At 53.3% G+C, this 11,627-nt stretch overlaps 1 protein-coding gene across 2 annotated transcripts; it reads left to right on the top strand.

The window, feature by feature from the left end:
• Positions 1-4,332: 4,332 nt before the first annotated feature.
• ADCYAP1 (adenylate cyclase activating polypeptide 1) lies at positions 4,333-8,020 on the top strand (the record flags this gene model as incomplete). 2 transcript variants are annotated; one of them, XM_080714388.1, is made up of 4 exons in its annotated part: positions 4,333-4,442; positions 6,348-6,479; positions 6,807-6,905; positions 7,828-8,020. In XM_080714388.1, 4 exons carry the CDS (start codon positions 4,333-4,335, stop codon positions 8,018-8,020), a joined length of 534 nt encoding a protein of 177 aa, XP_080570514.1. The 2 variants fall into 2 exon arrangements, with proteins under 2 accessions (XP_080570514.1, XP_080570513.1); XM_080714387.1 differs by having other exon boundaries at positions 6,774-6,905.
• Positions 8,021-11,627: the final 3,607 nt, after the last annotated feature.

Raw genomic sequence — 11,627 nt, 5'->3', positions numbered from 1 at the left:
AGTTTGGCTTTCAAGTAGTGCTGATTATTTTGGATCAAAGCTTGTTTTCCCATCTGAAGGACTAACAGGATAAAAAGGAACTGCCACATAAGGGAGTTGAAATTCAGGATATTTCATCATTTCTAACAAATATTTCCAAGCAGCCCCTGCTTGGTGGGTGGGAGACATGCGGTGTCAGAGGACAGCGGCGAGGCCTTCCACTCTTGAGATTCCCCTGGCTTCTCTTGCTTTGCTAACTGACCCTGATGTGACGTGTTTTAGCTAACATAAACCTTCTAACATTTCCTAGCCTGGAGAGAAACTGTGCTAGCCTGGGGAGTCTTCTGGCAAATGTTGGGGTTACAGTGGGGGCTGTGCTTGAAATTATTTTGTGTTACCTGTAAATAAAAAGTTCTACTGCCCCCCCCCCATCACTTTCAATTCTATGCAGCCCCTTCTGGAAGTTTCTCTCAAGCTCTTAACCCCAGTCACAGTAGGAGGATGTAAAAATCCCTTGGGGGAGAGAAACTAGGTAAGAAAAAAATACACAAAATCCCCTTCTTTCACTCTACCTTTCTGCCTCTAACTCTCCCCTGCTTCCTTTCCCCAGAAAGCGCCCTTTTAGTCTCAGGTCCTTGGGATTGGCCAGGGTTCCAGGCACCGGTTAGCCAGGTTGGTGTCAGGGTCTGGGCTCAGGTCCCTCCCTCTTGCTCCCCGGGACACCTCAGCGCACTGGGCCCTCTAGCGGGCACTGGGGGCTGATAGGTGGCCTGCCCGGTTCTCTGGGCCAGACCCAAAGCCCTCCCTCCTCCGCAGGGCTAAGGCTGGCCTGGGACCTCCCACAGATTAGAAGCAAATTCATACTCTTAGGAGGAGGAGTGGTGGCAGAAAAACGACTTGGCCTTTGAGATTTATCTTCCACCCACCCCCCCCCCAAAAAAAAAAGCAAGAAGCTCTCTGTGGATTTGAGGATGCACCCCGGGGCCGCAGATTTGATTTCCTCCCTAGCTTAGCGTTTCCCTGCCTCTCCCCGCCCAGGGTCCCCGCCACAACTTTCAAGAACCCGAAAGGTTAGCTGCCCTGAGATGCCTAACTCGCCCAATTAAAGATAGACACTGGCAACGAAAAAAAATCTGCGGAGGAGCCTGTCGGGGGGCGGGGGTTTGGTTCCTACCGGCAGCTGTGGAACCTGGCTGGGTGGGTCTTTAGATTGTGGGCCCCTGGAGCTCAACTTTTTGTGGTTGGGGAAGAATCTCCATTTCTTTGCTCAGTGTTCACTCTGTTGGGCGGGTACCCACCTAGAGGCTTGTGATTTTGGGGTGCGGGGCGCCGAGGACCTGAGCTGGGGAGTGTGCGAGGGCAGAGGCGCAGCCCCCGGCCCTGGAGCCGCAGAGGTCCTGCTCACCGAATAATTGTTGGTGGTTCGCCCAGCCCATAGACCGTGAAGACAACACACTCCCCACACGGTGGCTCTCTTTACTAAAGTTGGGTGGTGAGTCGTACAAGGAGTCTTGGAAATTTTCAAATATTTCTCCAGATTGAACTCATTTTGGAATCCGCGTGGGAGGAAAGAGGAAGGATTTTTAATGGGGTTCACCTTTGACGCGCAGACAGGAAAGCCACCGCAGGTAATGGCTTCGAGCGCTCCGGGAAGAAAGCCTTCTCCTCTTGATGGTCCTGGGTGAACACCGCGGGCCTGTGTGGGAGCCAGGCGGGCTGAACCCCGGGACACACGCAGGGAACCGCTCCAGCACAAGCGGGGGGGGGGGGCACAGGGCCGACAACGAGATGCCCTCCCCGCACCCATGCATGGAGTTTTATTGGAGGCGGCCAGGCTAGCACGTGGCCAGGAAGAAACCAGGAGGAAGCAGGCCCTTTGGGGCCATTCATGGCCAGGAATAAGGAAAACTTTCCCTTCTTGGAAGAAGTGTTAAGTCTCCAATAAAAGCAAGAGTGGCGTTGGGAACGAGAAACATCTTGTCTTGGAAAAAGCGGGCAGAACCGACAAAGCTCATTTAAATGATAGCCCTAGATCGCGGTAACGGGAGACACTCCAGCTTAATTGTCATTTCCTCTCAGTTTTGGTAAGATCCAAATCATTAGAAAACACACAAATGCTTATTGATGCCCCCATTTCCTTTTCAAAAGAAATAGAGCCAGATCTCTTACTGGAGAAGGGACTTATGAATCCTGTTGAATTACTCAGGGGCTTGCGAGGTCCAGGGCGAATACACTTTCCCTCATTGCTTTCCTCTTCCCACGTCATTTTCAGTTAAAAAAAAATTTTTTTTATTACCCATTCCCAAGGGAGGGATTCCTGTTAAAAACCCTCAGCGAGTAAACTTGTACTGGAAACCCTGTTACAGTCTCAGTCTGCCTGTCTTTCCCCAAACAGAATCCAACTTGTAAAAAAAAAATAAAAAAGTGAAAAAACCCATATTTCTCATCCCCACGTTCTTAAAATCTTGATTCTTGTGGAAAGCACGATGTCACAGTTTTAATATTAAAACCGGCAAGAGCCACAGAAAGTGTGAAAGTGGACAAACAGAAAAAGCTGGGGATCCAAACATCAGGATTCACACAATCAGGAGGCACAGAATGTTCTTCACTGAGCCGGAAGGCAGGACTGAGACGGTTCTTAGCCTCAGAGCACTGTAAAGGGGGCATGAATCTGAACAGTGGGTCGATTTAGGCAGCAGAGTGCCACATCAGTAGCACCACTGCCAAAGCTTCAGGTTCAGAGGCTCTGGTGAAAATTAAGCCACTGGCAATTTCCAGGGTTCATAGCATCTGCGCCCAAACAATTCAGCACCCAGAGCCTGGACAGCTCCGCAGGCCTCCGCGGAGCCTCAGCGCTAATCAATCTACGGGTAGCCTGAATGTCAAGGCCCGCCAGACCCATTAGAGATTTACTGAAAATCCTCCAAGACTTCCCTTTAAAAACAAAACGACTTCCATATTTAATTGCCTAGCTGAAAGAACATACGCAAGAAATTAGGAGACATAAATTAAATTTATTAATAGGAGAGCTTCGTGGTGCTTAATTCTAGAGACCAGAGCTCTCCTTGGTGGAGTTTGATGGGAAAGTAAAGAGGAAGAGCAGGGATGTAATAAAAAAAAAATCCTAGAAATTCTGAGAATTCTTTACCTCTCCTTGAAAAATGGGGCAAAACTGAAAACCATCCTAATAACTGGACTCCTTAAAAATTGGATTGTATGAGTGAAAGGTGTTTATGAGAAGTCGATGACTCGGATCTTATCATCCTAGCGGACAGCACAGAATAGTTAATATGTTCCTTGAGGGACTCGGATGCTGACGTCTTTTTCTGATACTCAATCATTACGTGACTGAAAAAAAAAACCGTGTGTGTGTGTGTGTGGGGGGGGTGGGAAGTAATTTCATGGATAAAAATCGGAGCGCAACAGTGCACCAAAATATTCTGTACTCAAAGGCCATAGGCAGACAGATGTGGACAAAGAGGACGCTCCTAAAGCCGTGTTCGGATAGATTTTTCGCCAGCTGCATATATAAGCACGCCAGGACTGCCCGTCACCTCTGCAACCGGCGGCTGCAGCAGCTGAAGCCGCATCTTCAGACGCAGCCGGAGGGCCCTCGAGCAGGCGAGGCGCCGCCGCCTCCCCGCTCGCAGCCCGCTCGCCCCGGGCCCGCCGCGGCCGGCCCCGCCGGCCCGTAACCACCCGCGTCTCCCCGCGGACTTGGCGGCCACCTGCCCCGCCCCCCTCCATCCCTCCCTCCCGCCGCCTCCTCTCCCCTCCTTCCTCGCGCACCTCTGCCCGCGCCCGGGGCGTCTCGCTCGCTCGCTCCCGATTCCGTGCGGCTGCAAACTTTTGAACGGAATTCTAGCCTGGGCGCACAAGTCCCGCAGCCCCCCCGGCCGCCCCGTCCCTGCGGCCTCGCCTCCGACTCCGACGCCAGGCGGTGATGCCTCTGGGGCTGTGACCCCGGCGCACGAACTTGGAGAAACTCGAGCCCGCCAGCCTCGTTGGCACCAACCCTCCGGGAGCAGCGGTAAGAGTTAAACAGTCGGGGGTGGGGGTGGGGGTCTTACCAAACGGCCCCCTCGACTGCCGGCTTCCCCCGGCCGGTATGGGCGGCGGGGTACGGATTCCCTTCCCCTCCTGCCCGGCCTGGCTCTTGGGAGCCAGGTTTGTGCCTACATATCTATTTTTTTTTCTAACTATAGCAGTCAAGCAGTGTCTGGGCGCGCGGGTGTCGCCAAGTGGCACCCGGCCCCGGGAGGCGACGCTTCGCTCCCTCCCCAGCGCCCGGAGTTTCTTGGGGTCGCAGGGGCCATCGCACGACCGCGTCCCCTCTTTTCCGTTCTGCGCAGAATGACCATGTGTGGCGGAGCCAGGCTGGCCCTGCTGGTCTTTGGGATTATCATGCACAGCAGCGTCTACTGCTCACCTGCTGCCGCCGGGCTCCGGTTCCCCGGGATCAGGTAGGTGCCGGGCGCCGGGGCTGGCTGGGGCGCCCCTCTGCCGTTCCCGGGACGCAGACCCCCGAGCGCTGATTCTGGTGAGCCTCCAGCTGCCTTGGCTGGGCCCGGGGTCCCGGCCCTAGGCAAGTCTGGGGGCCGGGCAGACTCCGCGACCACCAGGCGCCCCTCCCCCAGCCCCGCGCAGCCCGGGACCCGGCGGAGCGAGGAGCGCGCGCGGAGAGGATGCCTCCCCCCACTCCCGCCCGAGGGGGGCAGGGCAAGGCCCCCAGCCCGGCTTCTTTTACCGATTGGTAGGGTGAATTCGGAGAACTTGGGCTCCCCAAGCTAGGCGGGAGCTTGAGCGCGCAGCCCCCTCCGACTTTGCTTTGTTTCAGCTCGTTCGGGACTATTGGGGCGGGGTCTCCCGCTCCCTTTGCGGCCCTTCTCTTCGCCGCGGTCCAGTTCTTTCCCCCAAAGAGCTTTCTTTCTAGGGATCCGGCGTTTACAAATGCATTTTGAGTCCCCGATTGTCCTGGGGAGGGGAGTGCTGGCCGGTTACGGCCAAGGAAAGCAACTCGAGAGAAGAAAGAGGCTGGGTGTATCCCAGAAGGAGCCGAAAGCGCGCAGGCGGGCGGGACCGCAGGGCAGTCTTGCCCCTGCCAGGGTCTGGGAAACCTGGCCTTTTGCTTAACACCCGGGTTTCTAGTCGGTCGACTCTGTCGGGTTCCCCGCCGCAGCCCCCGAGCATCCCTAGAGGTGCTGGGCAGTGGAGGCCACGGGGCAGCGGGGCGTCGGCGCCTGGAGGCGCTCGGGTTCGCCGAGCTTGGTAAAGAAGCCTGGACCAGCCGCGCCCGGGGGTGTTCTCCCGGGGAGGGGGAGCTATTGAGACCGTCGAGTTGGCTGTAGAGACGGGGTTGAGTTTTTGGCCTGCGGTTCCAGCATCTGGGCTCCAGGCAGGGCAGAAAGTGGCCAGAGAGACCTGGGCTCCGGGACCTAGAGCCGGGGCGAGGCGCGTTGGCGCGGACCGGCTGGGCGCGGGCGGGCGGGGCGGCTCGCCTGGCTCGGGACCCCCGCGGGGGTCGGGTCGGCGGCGGGGAGTAACCCTTACGACTCCCGCCGGGCCTGGGGAGCGCAGTCCCAGCCTCCCCGGCGGCCCAGCGCTCGGGACTGGTGTTCACCCACCGCTTCCTCGGGGATGGGGGCAGTGGCTGGGAGTGACAGTCGGGTCGGCGGCGGGACCCCTGTCGGGGTCGATGCGGGGTCCTGCCGACCCGCGGGGGCTGGCAGAGCAGTGCGAACTATTTATTGTGTGAACTTAAAAGCCCCCTGGTTTCACCTCCGGTTATTTTCGAAGTTCCAAGCGCCTGGCACTTTCCCGGGCGAGAGGCACCCGGGCGCGCGGACTCGCTGCCCAACGCGCCGCCGCCGCCGAGCCGGCTAAGTTTAGGGGCATCTATTATTCATGCCCCTGCCAGATACTCTCAGGCCCAAAATAGGAACGGGAGGTTCTCCGTGACCTACATCTGCGCGGGGAAGGGCTCCCCTGGGCTCCGAGCCGCGGGTGGGGGTGGCTGCCAGGACACACCCCACCCACCCTGGGCGCTGGCGCTGGGCCCCCGCCCCCGGGTCTTCGCGTCGGGCAGCGACGCCTCCCCGGGACCGTCGAGTCCCCGCGCGCTGCTGCCGGGGGGAGGCCTGGGGGCCCGCGGGGAACCGGGGCTGTCCTTTTCGTTGGCTAGGTGTGCGCGGCCAGCAGGCGAGCCGCGGGTTCCCAGCGTGCGTGGATCCCGCAGGGCCGCCCTTTATCTCCCTTTATCACCCCCACCCTGTCCTGGAAGAAGGGACCGGTCTCGGTGGGGACTTTTCCAGAGCTCCTCGTCCCGCTGGGGAGGGCCTGTGCTGACCACTCTTTCTGGCCACCCGCAGGCCGGAGGACGAGGCGTACGACGAGGACGGAAACCCGCTGCAGGACTACTACGACCCGGAGCCGCCGGGCGCCGGGAGCCCCGCCTCGGCGCTGCAGGACGCCTACGCCCCCCGCCGCCCCGCGGACCCCAGGTGCGGGCGCCGGCCAGGGCGGGAGGGCTGGGCGCCCCCGGGGCAGGTCCCTCCCTGCTCCCTGACCCGACCCCACCGGAGCCGCGCAAAACCAGTAGCCGGAGAGTCTGTGGGGCCCGAGAGGCCCGTGGCCCAAGGGGGTCAGCGAGTGCGCGCCTGGGCACTCACCACCACCCGCGGGCCGGGCCGGCCTCTGGACCCCAGCATCGGCTTTCGGGAATCTCCCGAGAGTTCCTCCCAAGTTCTGCGCCGACGGGCCCGGGGTGGGGGTCTGGGCTGCCGCGGGGCCGGCAGTGACCTCGGCTGCACACTTTGCCTCCCCGTTAGGGATGTGGCGCACGGGATCCTTAACCAGGCCTACCGCGAAGTGCTGGACCAGCTGTCCGCCAGGAAGTACCTGCGGTCCCTGGTGGCCCAGAGCATGGGGTAAGAGTTTGCAAAGAGTTAACGGCGCGTGACGCGCGCGGGGCGGGCGGGGCGCCGGGCGCCGGGGCGCACGTGGGGCTGGGGTCCCCGCCCCGCGGCCGCGGAGGTGAGAGTGGCGCCTGAAGTTTGGTCCCAGAGCTGGAGACCCGGTGAGAGGGAGCGAGGGCAGGAAAACCGGGGATTTGGATCCGTTTTGAATGAAAAGAGAGCCCAGTTCCTCCTCCCCCAACCATTCAAAACCTTGTAGGTTCCTGGGAGGATTTGCCGTAATTTCCTCTAAGCGTGACATTTTGGAGGGTGGGGCCTGGCCTTTATTATAAATTCAAATCGAAGTAAACGCATCGCGAAACTGAGACTCGTAAGGAGGCAGTTTTTGCTCACTCAGACAAACCCAGCGCTCGGGGCTTGCGTGGAGCCAGTCTCAGCAGAAGGCAACATTTTAATAAAGCCCACGGGAAAACAGATTACGTTTTCGCAATGAATAATTCATGCGGTGGAGAATATTGCCTGCAGCCTGTCGACTTATATTATTATCGTCAGGTTTTTCGACTTAGCGTGCGGATAGGAGCGTTCCCCTCCCGCTGGGCTACGAGTCGGGGGGCGGGGGGAGGGATGGAAACTCGGGGCAGCCGCGGGCGTGGCGTTGAGGGCCCCCGGGCTATCTGCTTTGTGTGTCCGGGACCCATCTCGGCCAGGCGGCGTTGGGAGGAAGCCTTAAGAGGCGCGCGGTTTATCTGGGTCTCCTCCCGGGTCCGTGGTCCTCAGAAGACCCGGGGGATGGAGAGGGCGGGGTCTCCGTGGCCGCCCGCTCTGGGGTCCCTCCTGGCCGAGGCCCGGGCTCTGCGCCCTTCCCCGAGGCTCCCGTGGGCGCTCTCTGCGGCCCGGGTCCGCTCAACCTCCCCCCCGACCCTTTTTCTCGCAGGGGAAACCTCGGGGGCGGCGCGGAAGACGACTCCGAGCCTCTGTCCAAGCGCCACTCGGACGGGATCTTCACCGACAGCTACAGCCGCTACCGTAAACAAATGGCTGTCAAGAAATACTTGGCGGCCGTCCTGGGGAAAAGGTATAAGCAAAGGGTTAAAAACAAAGGCCGCCGCCGAATAGCGTTTTTGTAGCGACGCGTCCTCGCTGCCCCGCGTGTACAGCCCCGACACAAAGAAAAGTCGTTTTCCAAACTGACTCTACGGTCATCGCTCATGTGTTCGATCCAAACATGTATTTATGTATGAAGTAAAGCCATTAAATGAATATTTTGATAGTAATATTGTTTTTTTTTTCTTTTTACAAAGCACTAGAGAATGCACAGATATACTTTGTGGACCAATTAATGATATATAGTATAAATATATATAAAGAATATAGACGTATAATAGAGAGCGCAGTTGCACAAGGATTGAAAATTCGCCTGAGGTGTTTATGTTTTTATATAAAGAAATAGAAAATAGAGACAATCATTGTTTTGAATATTACTCCTATTTTTGTAAACTGGAATTAAAAGGATAGTATTTTTATCCACTACAGGCCTGAAGATATTACTATTGACCATTTGCTACTGTGCATAAACAGCGAAGCCCTGCTCCAGGGAGCCGAGGACAAGTGTGAATTGCTGAGGGGCTGGCTTCTGCCCCAGGAGTCTCTGGGGCAGGCGTTTCAACCCCAGCCAGTTACTCACGTGGGTACTGTCCCCCTGGCTGGGTGCCAATTCCAATACTTTCGCTTTCTTCGATTCTACTTTTTTTTTTTTTTTAATGTATTTGGCTCTTTTCAGACTCTCGGCCCAGAAAGAAATTCTAATGAGACAACAGCTCTATCCAAATTGTGCTTCTCCCCAGAATCCATGCCATTCTCGGGGAGAAGCTGAGGACCCCCCCACCCCCACCCCAAGAGATGGAGGCTTGGATGGGAAGCCCTCTCTCTCTTCTGTACTTCCCGGGTCTCCAGAGAACCCGCTCTCCCCAGGCTAGGGCAATTGGCACAGAGTGAAGGAAACCGAGGGGTACTGGCAGAGGCAGAGCAGAGGCTAGGAGGAGGACCCCGGCAGGGGCTGGTTTGAGGCTGTCCCAGGTCTGGAAGCTGGGGAAGTCCAGTCCCACCCGGGTCCAGTGTCTGCCTGGTTTTAGGCGCCGGGTATTGGAATGGATGCAAAGTACAGTGTGTTTTCTCCAGTGCTGTCCACGCTTCTCATCTTGTGAAATGGCCAGATCCTCCCTGGACCCCCACCTCTGTAGACCCTCCCTTCTCCTTTGTGATTTTCCTGGCTACTTTTCTCCCGGCCCTAATGCGCTGTTGAAGTGCTGTTCACCATCTCTTCACTGACTTCTCTTAAGCTTGTGAATGCTCCTCACTATTTTCTTTATTGTTGTTGTTGTTGTTGTTGTTTGATGCAAGAAGTTATTGTAAAGTTTAGGAACTCCTGTGTAGCTGCCACCGAGTAATTATGCACTGAAAATGAACCTCTTGTTTCTTGAGTTTGTAGGTAAAATGTATTTTTCTACATTATGGCTTATTGCTTAGTAAAATTGACTTCATAAAACCAATCTTTGTCATATTAGAATGTGTAGTGTTCACAGTTGCTCAATTTTTCTAACTGATAAATCCTGGAAGGTTGTTCAGATGTATGAGGACTGTGTTGTATCTGTGGTGGAGAGTGAGGTAAGCTAGTGCCCCATACCCACCCTTGTAGCCTTTCTTGGTTAAGAAAGCATGTGTTTCCTGTTACTTCTTTGAACATATAATCTTTATAAACAAAAGAACCTATACCCAGCAACCAGATCACGCAGCAACAGACAAACCAGCCTGTCAATCTCCCAAGTTTCAGGCACAAATTTTTAGAAAAAAAAAAAAAAAAAAACAAGAAAAAAATTAAGCATTCGTTTGTAAAGTTTAAAGGACCTTTCCTTTTCCCTTTCTGGATTTGATCAGATTGAAGTCATACATCAAAGAAAACAGAATTGTGTTTGCAATCCCACACGGGATGGATGCTGCGAACAGTGAGAACAGAGTCCTGTGTGCAGATCAGTCTGTCTTCAGGTCTTCCGTCTCAACAGGCAATGTGACACGGATGCAGTTTGTAGCTTTAGTGCCTTTCTCTGCCTTTTAAATCGCCACGAATCACGGATGGCTATTTAGTGGCCCTACAATGCTGCAGCACACCGGCTTGCGTTTTAGTCGTACTTATTTGTTTCTTGGATAATGGGCAGAGTTTTCTGTATTTGTGTCAGCTATTAGTGGTGAAATAGGGTTCTAGTTAACCTTTTATTTATGAAGTCTAATTTAGTGTTCCCGTGGCTAGCTGCAGGCATTTTACAGTGATCACCCAGTTTAATCTTTTGTATACTTTTTAGAAATGCCAAGAGCCTTACTAAACTGAAGCAGATTTATGATATAGTGATAATTTAGGTAGATGTTAGTCTTGAAGCTCTTATTTTGTGTGCAACCGATGATAAAAGCATCTTAACTAAGCATTATTACACACATGATATCTATAACTAGGACTTTGATAACTGTTATATAAAGTGTGTAAAATTTGTATGAATAAATTTTTGTAAACAATGCAACTTGGTCTAATGTTTGGAGAAAACAGACATTCAGGAAATAACTATATAGAAATCTTTAAAAATATTTCTTTAGCAGTCAGAAGATTTTTCACGTTTGGGATATCTAAGCATCCATGTATTTTCATAAACTGGACTATGATATCTGCTTGATGGGTTACAGGATTCAACTAAATTTTAAGTAACTACTCAAAAGGACATTTTAAGCTCATAAATAGGCACCAATGTTGGAACACTTATAAGACACAATTTAGATTTATTCCTACCCCCTAGAATGTATAAACAATGGTTCCATATTCCGAAAGTCACTAGGAGATAGCCGTAGACAACACTGGAGTATTATTTACACTTCTAAAATAGCTAATGCTCTTCCTTTACAAGTAACTCTGTTTACTCAATGAGTTGATACAGATTATGTATAAAAATGGGTCAATTAGCTTTGGGGGTTTTAAGTTGTGCTAGAGATATCCAAAGCTGTCTCTAACTAAAATGTTCTGGGTAGAAGGAACGAGATTATTAAGTAAAGAGTTAACTAGCCAGGCATGGTGGCCCGTACTTGTGATCCCAGTTCTTGTGAGGCTGAGACAGGTGGATAGCAAGTTTGAGGCCAGCCTCAAGACCTTGTTTCAAAAAAAAAAAAAAAAAAAAGAAAACGGTACTGAGGGTGCAGCTCAGAGGTAGAATGGTTTCAATCCCCAGTACCATGAAAAATAAAAGATAAAAAAGACTTAACTAGAAGATACCTATAAAAGAAAGTGTACTCTGAAGCCTAGGACAAAGTACGAAGTCCTTTGTGAATCATATGCTTTATTAGTTCATATTCACGAACTTTAAAGCAAAGCCTTCATAGGAAACTCCTATAAATTCCCCAGAGGTGTGTCTTTTGGAGCTTTGACCATTTCTGGGTTAAAAATGTTGTATATTGAGAGTCACTTATACTAAGTCATACCATTTAATTTGAAACGCCAGATTTTCACCCTAAAATGAATGTGTTCAATGAATAAATCAATAAATATGTCACAACAGTATTAAAAGAGCAGCAAGTTCTCAAGGGTTCTTTTTAAAACTTAGCTCAATATTAGAGTCCCAGAATCATACAGGAGGGGCCCATGATCTGGCTATCTCATTTATAGTACATTCTAAAAATATAGCACAGTAAGTATTTACA

This window comes from Muscardinus avellanarius (genome assembly GCF_963383645.1).
Source record: "Muscardinus avellanarius genome assembly, chromosome: 17".
In the NCBI taxonomy this organism is placed as follows: domain Eukaryota; kingdom Metazoa; phylum Chordata; class Mammalia; order Rodentia; family Gliridae; genus Muscardinus; species Muscardinus avellanarius.
The sequence above is the reverse complement of the archived record's forward strand: the minus strand, read 5'-3'. Positions and strand labels throughout refer to the sequence as shown.